The 20,392-nt window shown below is 41.6% G+C and overlaps 1 protein-coding gene across 1 annotated transcript; it reads left to right on the top strand.

Annotated features, from left to right (window-relative positions):
- The first annotated feature begins 16,724 nt into the window (after positions 1 to 16,724).
- Positions 16,725 to 17,507, top strand: LOC118407316 (uncharacterized protein C11orf96 homolog). Its single transcript, XM_035807778.1, has one exon. The coding sequence runs from the start codon at positions 17,007 to 17,009 to the stop codon at positions 17,466 to 17,468; it is 462 nt and encodes a 153-aa protein (XP_035663671.1). The 5' UTR covers positions 16,725 to 17,006; the 3' UTR covers positions 17,469 to 17,507.
- Positions 17,508 to 20,392: the final 2,885 nt, after the last annotated feature.

The following is a 20,392-nucleotide window of genomic DNA, read 5'->3' as shown; positions in this document are numbered from 1 at the left end:
GGAGAGTAACGGGTACCTGTGTAAATGGGATCGTAGCATTACTCAGAATGTTACAGACGTTGCTGTTTTTCCTCAAATGTGAAGAGCAGTCATATGATGAAGCAGACAAAGGGCAAGGCTTGATTGTCTAAGGTGTGGGTGAAGACGTGGGCGCCGTTACGTGGCCACCTTAAAGTTCACAATCTTCACGCAATCTTGAAAGTTTATTTAATAGTCGAACTACGTCTGCGTCGTGGGAGTCATCTTCCCACGCGCTAACCTTCAAAATATTGAATAATAATCGAAACATTAATTGGTTTATTTCATCGATAAGATACATATCTTGATGGTGAAGATACATAAAATTACACAATCGATAGCATTAAGGCTTGCTTTACAGTTAAAAAATTACAGTTAAAAAATCTACTAGGTACACTGCATCAACGTATATCTAGACAAGCAATTTAGATCAGTTATCAGTAGCTGTACAAAAAATGCAATCGTCGTGCGATCATAGAAGTTGATAAGTAGTCTGAACGTTCTTTGCAAAGAGAGATTGTTATGAGCCAGATACAAACTTGTTTACGAAACATGGTGACGCAAACAAACGCCTCTGCACACCAATCCGTAGTCTCTGTCATATCCAATGTTTTCATGACGTGTCTATAGTTATTTGCAATAGCAGAGACACGTGGCAAAAGTACGGCATGTACGTCAATCAAAAGAGCCTAGACTATCTCATATATTTCATATATTCATCATTTCTCGGAGTTTTCAGGATTACGTACAGATTGCGAAGGTAGACATGAAATAAGATAACGCCCACGTCTTTGAGATCATAAAAGGGCCCCGCAAGACATGCGCTTGTCTTTTCTCTACCCGAGCACTCGTTGAAGGTGACAGAGCCAGCCGTTCCAGCCGTTCTCTGAAACAAAGACCGGTATGTTTGCAACCTTTCTACCCATTGTACAGGGCACAGCTAACGCTGGTTTCTCTATAAAAGAGTGATATCATATTTGACTAATCCTGAGATGCGTTAGACAGTATAGCACCGTGAAAAACATATAAAGGGATGCTCGACTGTACTCGTATAGTTTTGGGGACCGGCAGCCAATTTCTTCGGCAGCCCGAGGCAGTTTGTCCGGCGAGTTAGATTAGCAATCGGCGGTATGATTAGCCAGGACGTTGCTTGACATTTGACAACAATCCTTTACAGGTATTGGCTTGAAGTTGGATTTTAAGTAGATCCGGCGCTATGATAGTATTTCGAAATTCTAAGCGCCGTGGGTTCTCACTTGATGCGGGTAGACCGTTCTTACACATGTCTAGATCCCCTCGATGTGTAAAAAATGTCACCCTGTAGCAGATTATTTCAGCGGCAAGCCCCCGCACTCTGGCTGCCATTTGTAGCTAGTTATAGTCTCACTATGCTCATGGTTCTCAGTTTGCCTACGGTGGCCCGATACCCAGAAACGAAGAAGTAGAAATTCCCATGTTAATTTTTATTGGCGAAGCGAGCATTCTACAAGTGAGCCTCGTTCTGGAGACACCCATGTACATGTAATACTACGGTCGCGGTACCATTTGCACACGGTTGTACTATCTTTAGTAGTACCGTGAGTTGTTTTTTTCCAGAGTAATACGCTCAGTTCTCGCCTTCTCGGGCTCTGAAGCCACTAATTTGTCCCGGTGGACTGCTGGATACTGGGGGTACATCACGACTAAGTAATCGGGCATCTATTTGTTGCCGGGTCCGGGCTTGATTTTAACTGTGAGTTTTGAAAAATCCAGGGACTTGGCCGTGCCCTAAAATAGCCCGGTAGGGTTCCCATATGGCCATGTAGAAAAATAGCGCTTAATTTACCCGCAGGGGCCACTTTTTCTAAAATGGTACCATAGCATTGGTGCTATGATTAGTACTCTCCTAGAGACATTCAGGCCTTCGACTGAATCAAAACTTACTTCTATCTCTGTCAACAACTTGTGGCAATATTGTACTGATTCTAAGGACTTGTTTAGTTGCCTTCAAACTTGAACAATCGGTTTCGACAGACTAGAAAAAAGAAACTCCATACATGTTCCATGTTCCTAAATGAGCTCAGGTATCTGTCCCACAGCTGTAAGCTTTGATGGTCACGGTAATTTATGTCTCGCGTAGGTTCTATCCGAAGTGTCCTCGATTTTTTGCAGAATTCGAAGTAGTTCGCTCTTCGTTGTTGAGATAAATGTGGTTAAATAGGAATATCAACTCTATATCAGACTTTATTGATATTTCCTCCGTAACTTACTAGTACTCGATATTTGATAAGGACTGCTCATTTTTTGATTGAGTGGGGTACATAACAGTCCGTATCAAACTTCGAATTGTTTTTTTTACACCGCCTTGAGGTTAATCCAGTCATTTATGGCCCCTTTTTCAGGATATATCGTGAAAAGTTAGACCTGCAACCCTCAGAACAGACCGACGCATTTCAACTTGTATTCTTGATCGCCACGTAACGCCGCTCACCACATCTGTCTCCTGCCCAACTACACGGTAAGTTGCTACTAAAACAACAGGAGCTAATTGACTCATTTGCATTAACTGTGTCTTAGCCTTGTTATCCTTTGAAATCCAAATTATCTTCAGCTTGATTTTGCCCTACCTTTGTTTTCTTTGGAATCCAAATTGTCTTCTGTCTGAATTGTCTAACAACGTTTCCTATTGGGCATCTGAAATTGTCTTCCTTCATAGTTAGAGTATAAAGGACGTGTTTCTTCCAGATCTCTTCAGTGTCACTGACGAAGGATAGTGGATTATATCCGAAACGTCTGACCGTCTCTAAAACCATATCCATTTGCTTGAGTAACTACTTTTTGGTGTAAGTTTGTAACGCTCATCCTGAGAGTGGGCACCGGTATACAAAATCGACTTTGAATCGAAAATGAACAAAATTTATCGGCAGTCTCCAAGCAGACCCTACGGTGCCTAAAGAGATAGTATCAAAGCTGGCAAAGGAGTATAGCCGGCCAAAGGGAGTCAAACGGGCATCGGAGGCTATACTAAGTCCCTTGCCAGCTTTGATACTATTTCTAAGGCACCGTAGGGTCTGCTTGGAGACTAGGTGTTTACGTAGTTTGGGGCTTACAGGTCCAAGCAAATAACAAGAGTGCAGTAGAGGAGAGTTGATAGTCATTTTACCAGGTTTTCACAGTCAAGCTAAAAGAGATGCGCATGCGGTTAGTGTTGTTTACACATAACAGAATCCTTTGTTAGCGAATTGGTCCATTAATGTTTTGAGTAATGAGTATGATAAGTTCACCGGACCTGGTCCTGATCCTCTGAACCTGGACCGGACCTGGACATGAATTTTCTGTACTGGTACCCACCCCTAGCTCATCCTTATCCCCAGGTTTTATGTCTTTGACATTGAAAGTCAGCATATTTTCGAAGTAGTTCAATGTACTGAGTTGGTCAATGGGCGGAGTATATTTGGCAATCAGATCTTGTACATTCTATGATACGCGCTCTAACAAATGATAGCTGCCCAGTTGCCCATCAAAAGCATTGATACCTTTACTTATGCTCATGATCCAACAGTCAGATCGTTCTGCTTACACATCAATGCGAGATGGCGTTAATTTAGCCTGAGTACCATCCTCCGCTGGCTCAATACTTTCGTTAGCAAGATTTCCTTTGAATTTCACGACTTCAGCCTTGAGGTGTCCGTCAAATGCATAAACCTGCAGATGAGTGGTTCTAACATTTTATTATTAAATCCTTGCTATTATTATCTTTATCTAGTTTTTCGATCGACTCGACTCAGTTAGTCTGAGATAGTCTTCCACTGATTGTGACAGAGAAGGCAGACGCCATGTACAGGATCTACAGGTTCATTGTACCGGGGAAATTCCCCTAGCTCTTTTCGACAAGCACAATGAACAGTGGACCACATCTTTTAACGTCCTGTCCAAGGACTGCAACTCTTTCCGGTAGCGTTCATGTCGCCTTGTCCGGCGAGCGACACAGCCGGAATCGAACTCACAGCTTCTAGTTCCAGAGCTAGAGGCTTGGTCGCTATAACCACTGGACTACATGTACGCACGCAGTCAGGCATATAAGGCTGATAGGCACACGTAGTCCTAACGGGGCAAAAGATGGTGCAATGTTTAACTAGTCTAATGAGGCGGTGGTAATTAGAAGTGAACTGAGAGTTGTTTCCCTTGTGTTACAGGGCATTCCGGTCTGACGACAGTTTGACGTAAAAACGCAGCTATCATCTGTTTCTCAGCCCCCCCCCCCCCATCCACGACTTACAAAATTCCACTGTTACTTTACTCTTAAAGCTGACTCAACTGTATATATCGGACATCACTCCTAAAGTCTTTAAAATTGATTAAAAAACGTTCATCTCAAATTTACGCAAAACTAAGTTAGGCCAAAACGGCGAAGCCAGACCTGGAATTTAAAAGCAGCCTTTCTGGTGACACAAAATCATTCCTTGTCCCTTAAAGCTGGATTGCTAAGAAACGTTAATCTCATTTTAAAGTAGAACAAAGACATCGTTACTTTACTCCTAAAGCTGACTTAATTGTTATCGAATATCACTCCGTAACTCACTCTCACACATAGATTTAGAAAACCTCCATCTCAAATTGAAGCAAAACTAAGCAAAGACTAAACGGCTAGGAACGACCTGGAATTTAAAAGCAGTCTTTCTGGTGACATTACACCATCCCTTGTCTCTTAAAGTTGGATTCATAAGAAAAATAAATCTCATTTTTAAGTAAAACAAAGTAAAGGGCATAAGGTTAGGAACTAACTTAAACTAGTCTATTTTGTAACGTTTTGCAGTCCTTGACCACGATTATGAAATATTTGAGGTGCTTCGTTATTTTGATGCTGCTCACAAGTGCAGGCACAAATGATTCATTTCCGGAGAGATGCTATGTCAGAAAATCTCGATCTTCTGCCGATATCAAATGCCCCAAATCCGACATAACAAGCCTACCAACTAACCCTCCAAAATACGTGAGAGACGTGCAGCTGCCATACAATCAGATCCAAATAGTCCAAGGCCTTTCCAAATTCGCAAACGTCTATACACTAAATGTCAGCCATAACCTGATCACAACATTTCCTTGGGAATCTTTGAGTCACCTGCGGCGCCTTAGACGACTTGACTTGTCGCATAATCAGTTATCCTCGATCAGGCTCGACTTGGTGGTCAGACGCGGACCGTCGAAATACATTACAACGGTGAATGTAGCCTACAACAAGCTGGCCACATTCTCGGAAGCCAACATGGGCGTTCCTCCCCGAACCAGTAGTATGAAGGTTTTCAGGCGTATAGAGGGGAACCCCATTCGCTGTGACTGCTGTATGTCGTGGTTGGCAAAACTAGCTGCCCAAATCGACGAGCTGTGTACCCGGTACAATCCTCTTCGACCATGTCCAAGGGAGTTGAGTACTGGTCCATTTTATAAAAGTCTGAAGCTTGTCTTGGAATCAAAGTGTAGCGATCCCGACCACTTCAAAGACTCACCGCTGTATGACGTAAACCTGCATGACTGCAATGTTACAACCTCCGACGACTGTTTCCGAACAACTGTAGCGACTTCCACTACTGCCAAATCTAGAGCCATTTTCGTTGCCCAAACCACAAAAGACAGCCTCACTAGCAAAGGTGCAACAGAACAGTCCACGACTATCTTCAAGGCCGGACAGGCTGAAGCCCTGGTGACTATCACCTCGCCAAACATTACTGTCTCGTCAGTAAATGAACACCACACGCATATCATTCGGTTGACTAACGCTACAAATGAAGTTAAAGCATCAACTTCCGTCCCCAAAGCATCGGGTTCCGCCCTGAAGGTATCAGATTCCGTCCCCAAAACATCAACCTCCACCCCTAAAGCATCAGATTCCGCCCTTAACGCATCAAGTTCCGTACCAAAAGCTGCCATTATAGCCATTGCTGTTGTTGCCGCTTTGTTTCTGACACTGGCCATTGCCGCATGCACCAGAAAGTTCATTCAGAAGCGTCCAAATCATGATGAAGAAGACGACAAAGGGAAGGGCATAGAACTATCAAAAACAGCTGCAGGACCCGTTGCAAATCAGTGAAATATTTTGTGGAGGAGCAGAACAAAATTTCTTTGACTTGCAGTCAAAATTACGTGACTAAAACAGTGTCTGCGTCAAATTAAATTTTCATAAAAAAGCTGCACAGAATTCAACTGAGTGCCTTGAACATTCTTTTGGTCAGTTGTTCACACCAATGTCTTCGTGGTTTTGAGAAGTAGGCCAAAGAATCTAAACCTCAACATGACCCTTTTCTTTCACTAATACAAAGCATCACATACTGGAAAATGAGACTTTTAAGACCATGCCTACAAGGTGCCTCCTCAAACAAGATCGATGAAGAAACTGACAACGTCCTTTTGTACATGTGTGTATAAAACTGTCTTTAACAATCCTAACAGAGTGAAAGAAGAGGCAGTTTTTTTTATTCTTTCCAATGAGGTGTCCAAAGTTTGAAGTGAACTGAGAGTTATTCTCCTTGTGTTGCAGGGCACTTCCGGCCCGGCGAGAAAACGCAGCTATCGTCAGTTTCACCTCATCTCAATCCAACCACGACACCTACGAAACTCCCCTTTTATCAGAAACCATTACTTTACTCGTTAAACTGTCATCTGACATCTCTCCTTAAGTCTTACATATAGATTGAGAAAACCTTTATCTCAAATCTAAGCAAACCTAGGGAAAGACCAAACGGCTAGGAAAGACCTGAAGCTTCAAAACAGCCTTTCTTGTGACAATCAACCATTCATTCCTTACCCCTTAAAGCTGATTTACTAAAAAAAAGCTAATCTTATTTTCAAGTAAAAAGCAAACGGTGAGGAACTAACTTAAACTTTAAACCAGCCTATTTTGCAACGTCATTACAGTCCTTGATCACCATCATGAAATATTTAAAGTGCTTATTTATTATGATGCTACTCACAAGTGCAGGCACAAATGATGCATTTCCAGAGAGATGCTATGTCGAAAGACATGGACCATTTGCAAAGATCAACTGTCCAAAATCCAACATAACAAGCCTACCTACTAACCCTCCAAAATACGTGAGAGACGTGCAGCTGCCATACAATCAGATCCAAATAGTCCAAGGCCTTTCCAAATTCGCAAACGTCAAAAATCTAAATCTCAGTCACAACCTCATCACAACATTCCCTTGGGAATCTTTGAGACACATGCGGCGCCTTACAACACTTGACTTGTCTCATAATGAGTTATCTTCTATCAGGCTCGACTTGGCCGTTAAACACAGACTTAGATACATTGGAACGGTGAATGTAGAGCACAACAAGCTGGCTACATTCTCGGAAACCAACATGGGCGTCCCTCCCCAAACCAATATCCCGAAAGTGACCAGGCATATACATGGGAATCCCATCCGCTGTGACTGTCGTATGTCCTGGTTGGCAGAGTTAGCTGTCATATTCAAAGAGCGTTGTTGGTCCCAGGCCATTGGCCTTCATCAATGTCCATATGAGTTGAAGGCTGGTCCATTTTACGGTAGTCTTGTGATGAGCAATGGCTTCAAGTGTAGCAGTCCTGACCACTTCAAAGACTCGCCGCTATATGGCATAAACTTACCTGACTGCAATGTTACACCAACGAACAGCCACATTTTCCAAACAACTGTAGCGACTTCCACTACTGCCAAAGCTAGAGCCCTTTCCGTTGCCCAAACCACAAAAGACAGCCTCACTAGCACAAGTGCAACAAAACAATCCACGACCAGTTTCAAGGCCGGACAGGTTGAAACCCTGGTGACTATCACCACGCCAAACATTACTGTTTCGTCAGTAAATGAACACCACACGCATATCACCCGGTCGACTAACGCTACAAATGAAGTTAAAGCATCAACTTCCGTCCCCAAAGCATCGGGTTCCGCCCTTAAGGTATCAGATTCCGTCCCCAAAACATCAACTGCCGTCCCTAAAGGATCAGGTTCCGCCCTTAACGTATCAAGTTCCGTACCAAAAGCTGCCATTGTAGCAATTGCTGTTGTTGCTGCCTTGTTTCTGGCGCTGACCATTGTCGCATGCACCAGGAAGTTCATACAAAAACGACAGAATCACGAAGTGCAAGATCACAAAGGGCAGGGCGTAGAACTGTCAGAAACAGCTGCAGGTCCTGATGCAAATCAGTAAAACATTTTGTGGAGGAGCAGAAAAATCTCTTTGGCTTACAGTCAAGGAGTCTCGCTGCAAATTACGCGACCAAAACTGTCTTTGTCAAATCTAACATTCATAAAATGGCTGCATAAAACTGCAGCTGAGTGCCTTGAACATTCTTTTGGTCAGATGTTCACACTAATGTCTTCGTGGTTTTGAGAAGTAGAACTAGAACATAACTCCTTTCTTTCACTAATACAAAGCATCACATAATGGAAAATGAGACTTTAAAGACCATGACTACAAGGTGCCTCCTCAAACAAGATCGATGAAGAAACTGACAACGTCCTTAACTTGTGCGTAAAAGCTGTCCTCAACCATCCTAACAGAGTGAAAGAAGAGGCGCCGGCAGTTTTTATTCATTCCAATGAGGTGTCCATAGTTTGACGTGAACTGAGAGTTGTCTCCTTGTGTTGCAGGGCACTTCCGGCCCGGCGAGAAAACGCAGCCATCATCGGTTTCACCTCATCTCAATCCAACCACGACACCTACGAAACTCCCCTGTTATCAGAAACCATTACTTTACTCGTAAAAATTGTCATCTGACATCTCTCCTTAAGTAGAAAACCTTTATCTCAAATTTAAGCAAAACTAAGGAAAGACCAAACGGCGAGGAAAGACCTGGAGTTTCAAAACAGCCTTTCTTGTGATACTAAACCATTCCTTAACCCTTAAAGCTGGTTTACTAAGAAAAGCTAATCTTATTTTTAAGTAAAAAGCAAACGGCGAAGAACTAACTTAAACTTTAAACCAGCCTATTTTGCAACGTCATTACAGTCCTTGATCACCATCATGAAATATCTAAAGTGCTTATTTATTATGATGCTACTCACAAGTGCAGGCACAAATGATACATTTCCAGAGAGATGCTATGTCGAAAGATATGGACCATTTGCAAAGATCAACTGTCCAAAATCCAACATAACAAGCCTACCTACTAACCCTCCGAGCTACGTGACTGGCGTGCAGCTGCCATACAACCAGATCCAAATAGTCCAAGGCCTTTCCAAATTCGCAAACGTCAATAATCTAAATCTCAGTCACAACCTCATCACAACATTCCCTTGGGAATCTTTGAGACACATGCGGCGCCTTACAACACTTGACTTGTCTCATAATGAGTTATCTTCTATCAGGCTCGGCTTGGCTGTTAAACACCTACTTAAATACATTACAACGGTGAATGTAGAGTGCAACAAGCTGGCTACATTCTCGGAAACCAACATGGGCGTCCCTCCCCAAACCAATATCCCGAAAGTGACCAGACATATACAAGGGAATCCCATCCGCTGTGACTGTCGTATGTCCTGGTTGGCAAAGTTAGCTGTCATATTCAAAGAGCGTTGTTGGTCCCAGGCCATTGGCCTTCGTCGATGTCCATATGAGTTGAAGGCTGGTCCATTTTACGGTAGTCTTGTGATGAGCAATGGCTTCAAGTGTAGCGGTCCTGACCACTTCAAAGACTCACCGCTATATGACGTAAACTTACCTGACTGCAAGACGACAACCACCGACGACTCTTTCCAAACAACTGTTACAGTATCAACTTACACTACTGCCAAAGCTAGAGCACTTTCCGTTGCTCAAACCACAGCAACAGGTACAGTAAAACAGTCCACGACTATCTTCAAGGTCCGACAGGCTGAAGCCCTGGTGACTATCACCACGCCAAACATTACTATTTCGTCAGTAAATGAACACCGCACTCATATCATCCGGTCGACTAACGCTACAAATGAAGTCGAAGTATCAAATTCCGCCCTTAAAGTAACCCGTTCCGTCCCCGAAACATCAACCTCCGTCCCTAAATCATCAGGTTCCGTCCTTAAAGGATCAAGTTCCGCCCCTAAAGCATCAACTTCCGCCCCTAAAGTATCAAATTCCTTCACCAAAGCTGCCATTATAGCCATTACCGTAACAGTTGTTGCTGCCTTGCTTTCGACGCTGGCCATTGCGGCATGCGCCAGAAAGTTCATACAAAAACTTCAGAATCGCGATGTGCAAGACGACAAAGGCCAGGACGTAGAACTATCAGAAACACGTGCAGTGCCCAATACATATCAGTAAAATATTTTGTGGAGAAGCAGAAACAAATCTTTGGCTTACAGTCAAGGAGTCTCTCTGTAAATTACTAGTACGTGACTAAAACAGTGTCTGTGTCAAATAAAACAATTCATAAAAAAGCTGCACAGAACGCAACTGAGTGCCTTGAACATTCTTTTGGTCAGATGCTCACACTTACGTCTCCGGAGTGGTTTTGAGAACTGGGCCAAAGAATCTAAACCCCAACATGATTCCATTCTTTCACTAAAACACAAAGCACCACCAACTGGTTAATGAGACTTTTAAGACCAGACTTAGACAACACCGTCCCTTTGTGCGTATAAAGCTGTCCTTAACAATCCTAACGGAGTGAAAGAAGAGGCAGTTTTTATTCTTTCCAATGAGGTCCATAGTTTGGAGTGAACTGAGAGTTGTTGTCCTTGTGTTGCAGGTAGATCCCGGCCCAGTGAGATTTTGAAGTAAAACCACAACTACCATCGATTTCAAGCAAAGGAGACAACTCAACCCACTACATAACTGAATCAGACCTCATCTCTTAAGATTATCTAATTTTGAAGTTTAAAAACGTGATCTTTTAAATCAAAAGGCGAGAGCGAACTAAATGTTCAAAACAATCTTTCTTGTCATATCCCACGACATCACTGTATCAGACACCAACCCTTAGAATTCATCTAATTTTTAAGTTGAAAAACGTGATCTTTGAAATCAAAAGGCGAGAGCGAACTAAAATTTCAAAACGGTCTTTCTTGCTATATCCCCGACATAACTAATTCAGGCATCAACCCTAAATAAAATAAATCATCTAATTCTTAGTATAAAAACGTGACATTCAAAATCAAAAGGCGAGGCGGAACGAACTAAATTTCAAAACGGTCTTTCTTGTAACATCTCTATCTAACATTAATCATGAGGATGACATATCTGAAGTTCTTCATTCATATGATGCTACTTACAAGTGTCACAACAAATTATGCATTTCCTAGGAAGTGTTACGTCAAGACAGGCGTTGTCATGATGCATATCAACTGTCCGAACTACCAGCCTCCTATAACTGGCCTACCTACAGGCACACAAAGATTCGTGGACCAAATCAACCTTTCACAGAACCAGATTCAAACGGTCCGAGACCTTTCCAATTTCCCGATGGTGAGCAAGATAAATCTCACTCACAACCTGATCAAAACCTTTCCCTGGGCATCTCTAAAGAACCTGCCGAGCCTTCGAACGCTCGATTTGTCACATAATCAGTTATCTTCGGTTAGGCTTGACCTGGCGGCGACTAGCTCGCCTTGGTTGAGTGTAGCCTATAACAAGCTGGCGACGTTCTCGAAGACAAACCTTGGCATTATCTCCAAACGAGTTCGAAGAATCCGAAATATGTATGTGCAGGGCAATCCTGTCCACTGCGACTGCCGGATGGCCTGGTTAGCAAAGCTAGCTTCCACATACAAGGCAAAATGCTGGTTACAGAGGTATGGTTGTCCGGCTGAAGTAGATAATAGCCCGTTAAAGGCAGGGTTTTCTCTAAGTGACGATTTTAAGTGTAGCACTCCCGACAACTTCAAAGACTCACTGCTGCATGACGTAACCCTACCTGAGTGCCAGCTGACAACCACCACCAACGTTTACCAAACAACTGTAGTGACTACAATTGCCCAAACTACAACTCTTCCCAATGCCCAATCCACAGCAAACGACGTCCCTCGCACAGTTTCCAATAGTGAAACAAAACGACCAATGACTATTCCGAAGATCAGACAGGTGGAAACCCTGGTGACTAACACTATGCCGAAAATCGCTTTTTCGTCCCCGAATGGTAATGACGATGATCAGCAGAGTACCCGGCCAACTACAGCTACAAACGAAACCCATGTGTCTGAGACAATGACTTCCAAACCAAAAGCAACAAGTTCCCTTCCCAAAGCATCAACTTCCGCCCCTAAAGTATCAGGTTCCGCCCTTGAAGTATCAAGTTCCTTCCCCAAGGCAGCCATTGTAGCCATTTCTGTCGTTGCTACCTTGCTTTTCACACTGGCCATTGCTGCATTCACCATAAAGTTCATACGGAAGCGACAAAATCTCGATCAACAGGACGGCAAAGGGCAGGGCGTAGAATTATCAAAAACAAGTCCAGGGCCCGATGCAAACCCCTAAAATACTTCATGCATCCAATCCACAGTAGTGGAAGTGATTAAAAATTCCAACCATATAAAAATTACATTGCAACTAACGTCAGGCCGCGAGACATCAAGAAAGAGTACAAAATATAAACCCCGATAAAAACGACTTTTAAAAAAACCTCAAAAAATTGAGCCTTATAATTACCTCTGCTAGGAAAATACACGCATGACTTCAGCAGTACTATCATTCGAATAGATTTTTCAACTTTTTGCACCAATTGTTGCACTTATATGTAATTTCTTATTCATGGTTTTGATACTCAATACCTTGGGGAGTGAATAACTAAAAATGATGCATTTTGTCACGTGATTTTGATGCTTACAGAATTATTTGATGAGTTGGCAATATTGGCGCATTCTGTAATGGAAGTTCCAAAACTAGTTTGATAGAGCTTGCTCAAATGCCATATTATTCGTCGTGCTGTGCTGATCCATGGCGACGCATGCATTGTAAATTGACATAGCGCCCTTGGACATAGTGATCCCATTGTGAAAAGTTTGTAAGTTTTATTAGGGACAAAAAGTGAAGAGTCTGCATTTCACGTTTTATTAGAGAAAGATTCAGAATTGTACGTTTTAGTAGAGAAATGTTCAGAAGTGTACGTTTTAGTAGACAATGATTCAGAGTTGTACGTTTTAGTAGAGAATGATTCAGAATTGTACGTTTTAGTTGAGAATGATTCAGAATTGTACGTTTTAGTAGAGAATGATTCAGAGTTGTACGTTTTAGTAGAGAATGATTCAGAGTTGTACGTTTTAGTAGAGAATGATTCAGAGTTGTACGTTTTAGTAGTGAATGATTCAGAATTGTACGTTTTAGTAGAGAATGATTCAGAATTGTACGTTTTAGTAGAGAATGATTCAGAATTGTACGTTTTAGTTGAGAATGATTCAGAATTGTACGTTTTAGTAGAGAAAGATTCAGAATTGTACGTTTTAGTAGAGAATGATTCAGAGTTGTACGTTTTAATAGAGAATGATTCAGAATTGTACGTTTTAGTTGAGAATGATTCAGAATTGTACGTTTTAGTAGAGAATGATTCAGAATTGTACGTTTTAGTAGAGAAAGATTCAGAATTGTACGTTTTAGTAGAGAATGATTCAGAGTGGTTCGTTTTAGTAGAGAAAGATTCAGAATTGTACGTTTTAGTAGTGAATGATTCAGAATTGTACGTTTTAGTAGAGAATGATTCAGAATTGTACGTTTCAGTAGAGAAAGATTCAGAGTTGTACGTTTTATTAGAGAAAGATTCAGAATTGTACGTTTTAGTAGAGAATGATTCAGAGTTGTACGTTTTAGTAGAGAAAGATTCAGAATTGTACGTTTCAGTAGAGAATGATTCAGAGTTGTACGTTTTAGAAGAGAATGATTCAGAATTGTACGTTTTAGTAGAGAAAGATTCAGAATTGTACGTTTTAGTAGAGAATAATTCAGAATTGTACGTTTTAGTAGAGAATGATTCAGAATTGTACGTTTTAGTAGAGAATAATTCAGAATTGTACGTTTTAGTAGAGAATGATTCAGAATTGTACGTTTTAGTAGAGAAAGATTCAGAATTGTACGTTTTAGTAGAGAAAGATTCAGAATTGTAATGAGATTTTTATGTCTTAATTTGGAGCTGACATGTAGAAAGACAATATTCATTTATTTATTAGCAATTAAATGTGACAAATTACACCACACAGACTCTCAGGCAGCGTTTCTGACATTGGAGAGTATACAAGTATGGACAGAGAAATACTGTAAATGCAGAAATGTTCGTGGTGGATGAATGCTCGCGGTTTTCACGGTGACCACTTCACCGCGAACTTAAAAACACCGCAAAGATTTTGTCTATTGTGGTATTAGACTGCAGTCTATTGTGTTACCGCGAACTTAAAACCACCGCGAAAAGTCATTTTTTCCCGCTACCGCGAAATTAAATCCCCGCGAACTTAAATGCATTTACAGTATCTAACAAGTTGATTTAAAATCAGTCTACAATCTATTCAGGTTGAATTACCAGAATTTGATCATAAATCATATTATAATATGTAAATCTGTAACATTATAGTCATGTGGTGTTGATGGTCTTTCCTGTGTATATCGACCATTCAACTATATATTAAATGTAGAAATGTCTTGCCACTTTGTAAAAAAAAACGTAGTGTAACCAATCTTTGCGTATTTGAAATCTAGCTGGAGACTTCTCTCAGAATTGCTACTCTTCAAAAAAAGTGTAAAAGCATTTGCTATTTTGCTTTTTATTACTCAGTAATTCACCAGGAGTGATGTGAACTTACCAATTTTTACAACGTTCTAGAAATATGGATTGTAACGTTAGCAGATTTTTACCAATAATTTCACAAAGTATTGGAGTAAGTATCAACTGGAAATAATCAATGAGTAATCTACTGATACCGAAAAGAAAGAAGGTAGAAAATGTACCTATAACGATTTCTATTCAGTAGCTTTGAGTGCGACTGAGTGTTGCTTTATTGTATACGTAGCCCTTACTTGGTCCTTGTTGAGGCATGTATGAAACAGTTCGTAAAATACTTTGAATGTTTCTAAGACTTCAGAAGATTAATAATATACCTTAAATGGTGATGTCATTGCAACAGACCTGAGTCAGCTTATAGATTTAGATGTACCCTATGTGGCAGAGTCATTGTTGTATACTGACTGTTAATTTATAGTTGAAGCTGTAGGGCTGATATCAATTAGGATTTTACCATGGTCAGTATTGACCAATGGGGACCATAATTGCAATTCATGCAATTCTTTAACATGTTCAGTAGTAGAATGAAGAAGTAGAAAGAAGAAAGTTTACCTGGACTATCATATTTACAGCAGAGCAATAAAGCAATAAATACCTGTACAATGGTTGCATCTGCTGTTTTTTTTTCAGTTATGTCTCTTTCTATTATTTGTGTGTGTGTGTGTGTGTGTGTGTGTGTGTGTGAGTTTGTGTGTGTGTGTGTGTGTGCATACGTGTGTGTGTGTGTGTGTGTGTGTGTCTGCCATGTGTGTGCATCGTATTTGTCGGTTATTTATACTCTTCTATTGAGCTCGAGCCTCAGTATTATGCTAGATGGTTCACTTCATTTAGCCAATCTCTAACAACCTGTCAGCAATCAGTCAAAACATCATGTGAGGTATGGACTGCAGTATATATAATATCCGCTAGAGGCACCTTTATTGCAAAAGTGCCCGACAAAAGCATAGGTTGACCATGTCACTTAATGCTACTCGACTTCAGATAGGAGAGTGCTTTGTGTGACCCATACCAGGTCGTGTGCATGTGACGCCAACACGACGCAATTAATCTCGCTAGAGTTCAAAATTTGTCGTGACCTTCGGCGAGATCGGAGAAGTCCTCGTGGCAACTCTCTAGATCTGGCTTTGCGACGAGTGGGAAAAAACACAAACATTGGGTACTTTTCTTTGCCTGTCTTTTCAGCATTACGGAGTTCCTTGCTTCTGACAGTGGCTGCTTTAATGACTGTCATTATTTCGTTGGAAAAAACTAGGGTTCACTTTGAGTGGTGCATGAGTAAAGTAAGTTTTCTTTGTATGATGCGACGTGCAAATCGCCATTGCTTGTTTCCAACATTACACAAAGGCTGCTTTTGTTTAACATTTTCAAAACCGCTTACGTAACCGTCGGCACATCAAAGGAGTCATGACGTCACAGGTTCAAAGTCGAGAATGGAACCTGAATGGAAGGATCTTGTGTGGGTGGTGCATGGATAAACTCACCTTTCTTCAGACTATGTGATCATCTATACCGTAGCGTTTTGGTACTTTCCAAGCAGAGGTTAGACTCCGGCTGTTTTTTGACGTTTTTTTAGGCGTTTTCATCTGGCTTTCTATTTTGTACCGTTTTTATTATGTCTCTGGCCACGAGACGTAAAGGAAACAGTACAGAAAATAGGGGACCCAAAATCGGACCTAAGATGTTCTTCATTTTACCGACATCTACCAACATAATGAATACTATAAAGTTTCATCCACAACTTCTTAAGTTATACTTTATGCTGTCCATGAACATCAACATGACTACATAAGTACCACCGAAAACATAACCTTCTTGGCAAAGGTAATAAAAAATTCTCGCACGTTTTTAATGCGTTTTTAGCGACCGAGAAACAACAAAACGGTACAAAATAGAAAATCCCGATAAAATGCCTAATAATCGTCAAAAAACAGCCGAAACCTAACCTCTGCTTGGAGATTAAAACAAAATCGATATCTAAGCCACGAGAGTTCGGTTCGGGTCACAACTTCAAACTCGGGCCCTTTTATGACGTATGTCCCCAGCCCCGTGCTTCCGGTTGCTAAAATTATCCCCGCCCATTCGCCGAGCGGCCTGGTATGCTGAAGCTCTGCGGCCTGAAACTCTAGCCGTGTCGTAACTCGCGGGGGATTCTCCACATACAGAGCGTTTAAGGGAATGGCACTCGGGCAGACTCACTACCGAACAGCCGCGCGCAGTCTGCTGACTGAGAGCTCTTAAGTCAGCAGTAGCCAGCCTGTAAACAAGTTCAACACAAATTATCGTCTGATTCAAGATGGCGGCCGCTGCTCACGACATGTCGTCGTCGTCGTCGTCTCCCAACTTCCAGGACCTGTCGTGCGCTCGGTTCCAGGAGAGGCTGCCGAGGTTCAGCCCGAGCGAGGGGTTCCCGTTGGTGAAACCGGCGGAGCCGATCGCGCCTGCCCCCGCCAAGCAGTCCAAGTCGGAGCGGCTCAGAAACCGACGGGCTCGTTCGGCCCGCTTCAAGACGCAGCCCATCACCTTCGACGAAATCAAGGAGACTGAGGACGAGGGGCCGGAAGCTAAGGAGGAGGAAGAGCGAGCTAGACGAGTCTTGCAGCAGTCGGTACAAAACTTAAGAGAAAGCGCCAAGAAGCTGGACAGAAACATGAAGAAGCGTCATCTCAAGAAGAGAGAAGAACGCGCGAAAACCGAGGTGATCGTGTGCCCGAGGGAGCTTCTGGATTCCCCACGGAACGGCCTGACGTTGGTGTAACTGTAAAATATTCTCCCACAAACGTCACGCGAGAGAGAGGGAGAAAAATGGAGACTGTATTTTTCAGACCCAAGAGTTGAACGACGTGTTTGGATCGTGCTGCCGGACAGGGCGAGTGTTTCCATGTTAGGGAGAGATCGCGGGGAAACTGACAGCGACAGATTCTGAGATTGTGTTCGAGCGAAAGAAAGTGGTCCCTGGTGGCTCTGCTAGCCATGAACGCAGGCTTCGCGACGGGCGTTACAAAATTGTTGGATACGTATTGTTTGTCGCAAGACTTCTACAACATTGGCCGGCTAACACTAACAGTAAGTGCAGTCAAACCCGTACTAGTGGCCACCTCTGCATTAGAGCAGGCTTTCCGATGTGGTGATCTTTTTTTTTACTAGTTTTCCTATTGATCAACTGGACACTAAAACAGGTCTGATTGTGTCCGAATGAAAAATCATTTGTGTTGGCAGAATCCATAGTTGTAGAGTTTGACCATCATTAGATGTCACTGATTCCCTGCGCTGACCTTCCGGAAACCGCAAACATGATGACGTCATGAATGAATCAAAGGTGGCGTGAATACGTCATGATTCAGAGAAGGTTCTTGCACCCTGGTGACGTAAACTGGCTGATTCACAAACCTCTTACAAAGTAGTCCTGCTCCGTATCCAAAATGTACACCTTGCAATAATCTGACTGTAATTAGTGAGGAAAAACGATGTTTAATACACGCCCACCGCGAAGCCTGCTGCCAGGCTAGTTTGATTGACAGTAACCCGAGCCGCTAACAGGGAGAGGAGAACGCTACGAATTTTTGATTGACAGCAGGGCTGGACGGCGAGAAGAGGACCAAATGAGACAGACGGGCCGACACGGGCAGCAGGTCAAGCTACCGTTTGTTTATCGTAAAACGATCGTTAAGTTTGCGCTTTCAAATCATCCGAGAAAATTCCCCTCCCACTGAATCCTTCACTTGTAAATGCTAAATCGATTAACGCTAGTTCACCTTTATCCTTAGGGTAACCTTTATCCGTTTTTATTAAGAACAATGTATTGAGGGATATCAAGTCGAGAGATGGTGGTTTCAAACTGCAATATTTTGAAAATAGTACAATTTAAAACTACCGTCCATCGTTTCGTTTTTTTGATACCCTGTTAAGCAACACAACGGATATAGGTTACCCTGCGGATAAAGGTGAACTAACGTCACATTCAGCATCATTTACAACCGTAAGGCCGTTTCAATTAGTACTAGCATATTTCTCTTCTTGACATTAGTAGGTTATCTGTGCCGTCTCGCCAAGTTTGAATTCACAGCAAAGCAAGAGAATATCATATCACAACACTATGTTCAACATCATTGTAAGTTTATGAAATTCCAGAAATTGCAATATTTGAATAGCTTTATTTGAACGTAAACATCTGTTCACGATAACAGAAATAGGTCAAAGTCGGCCAGTTTTTTCATATTGCCTTGCTTTTTTTCTGTCGTGTTTTTTTGTTGTTGTTTTTTATGATTAGATTGTAACCTAGCCACCGTAAAGCAGTGACTAGTAGTAGAAAACGATACGTTGAATTCAAAAGATTTTTTAAAGAAGAAATTCTAAGACCGATATCAAAATCCCCCCTCATTTTCTTATGGCGTCTGTAAGTACTTATGAAGTTATGAGTCAAGCTCTGTTTATATCTGGTCACTCACGTCAGTTCTGAGGATTGTTGTGGGGCTGCCAAATTCCCACTCATTTATTCCGAGTTCACGAGCTAATTTATCAAGAATTTACTGCCCAACCCAAAACATATAAACATCTTTCACCACTCATGTTATTTGTGTTTTGAGAAGTGTTGCTTTACATTATAGCATCAAATACAACCCTAGAATGTTTTGTATAATTTGGATGCCTTACAGATAGACACATGCAGATCCTAGGATAAACACAACCGGCCACAAGAGGAAAGGATATTTTGCGAGATAACAATCAACAATTCTGGACCGCTAGAATAGATGCAGGCGCCAAAAGAAAATATGGAACAGTTTTTTTGGGGGGGGGGCAACATTTGGTACTGTAAATGATGAATCATGTTGAGAATATGAAGTTTATGTTTATTTCAAAATGCGAATCCTTTATTGTGCAATCACCACGAAGATACAAAGATGCAGCTTGTTTTTGACCAATCACAATGACTGAGAAAAATACAGATTGTTAGTGTCATGCCAACAACGTTTAGAACTGACCTGGCCAGATATATTCATAAACACAGTAAGGTTTCAAGAAAGCTGCTGCCATTTGTGTTGACTTTTGGAAACTACGTCATGGTGTAAACAATGTGCCTTACCGTTCTTATAGTTACCAAGCTATGTCTTGTTGTTTTTCGTTAAGGAAATGGCACTGTTTTGTGAAACTCTTTGAAAGGAGTAGCCATATTTTGGCACTATGTCATGATGTAAACAGTGTGCGTAACCGGTGCAGGTTTTGTAATTATCAAGCGATATGTTTGTTGTTGTTCTTGTTTCCTTAAGGAAATGCCACCGTTTTATTTAGCCACGCTTGGAAAGGAGAAACCATATTAAGAATGCCCTATTGAACAGCAAAATGTCACTCACAGAGATGGAATTATAATTAGCTACAAGAAAAGATATCTGGAAATGTTAATTAAGACTTAATGTTAAGACTAAGAAGACGAATACGGAAACCAAAGACTTCTTTGTACATTTTAATTCTTATTGTTGAAAAGTATCAAGTAATATAAATAAAATGTTATAAAGAGTACAAAGTTGATGTCTTCAATCCTAATGTCTTGTTAAGACGTCATCTTGTTTTTTTCTGTAACATGGTTGATTTTGTTTTGTGATCTTAAGACGACATGTTCACAAATATTGCCACTGATTCCTTAGAAACTTATGCTACTTATGGGATTTGTCGCGAGGTACTGCT

The sequence above is a fragment of the Branchiostoma floridae genome, unplaced genomic scaffold (assembly GCF_000003815.2).
Source record: "Branchiostoma floridae strain S238N-H82 unplaced genomic scaffold, Bfl_VNyyK Sc7u5tJ_1285, whole genome shotgun sequence".
NCBI lineage: Eukaryota > Metazoa > Chordata > Leptocardii > Amphioxiformes > Branchiostomatidae > Branchiostoma > Branchiostoma floridae.
The sequence above is the reverse complement of the archived record's forward strand: the minus strand, read 5'-3'. Positions and strand labels throughout refer to the sequence as shown.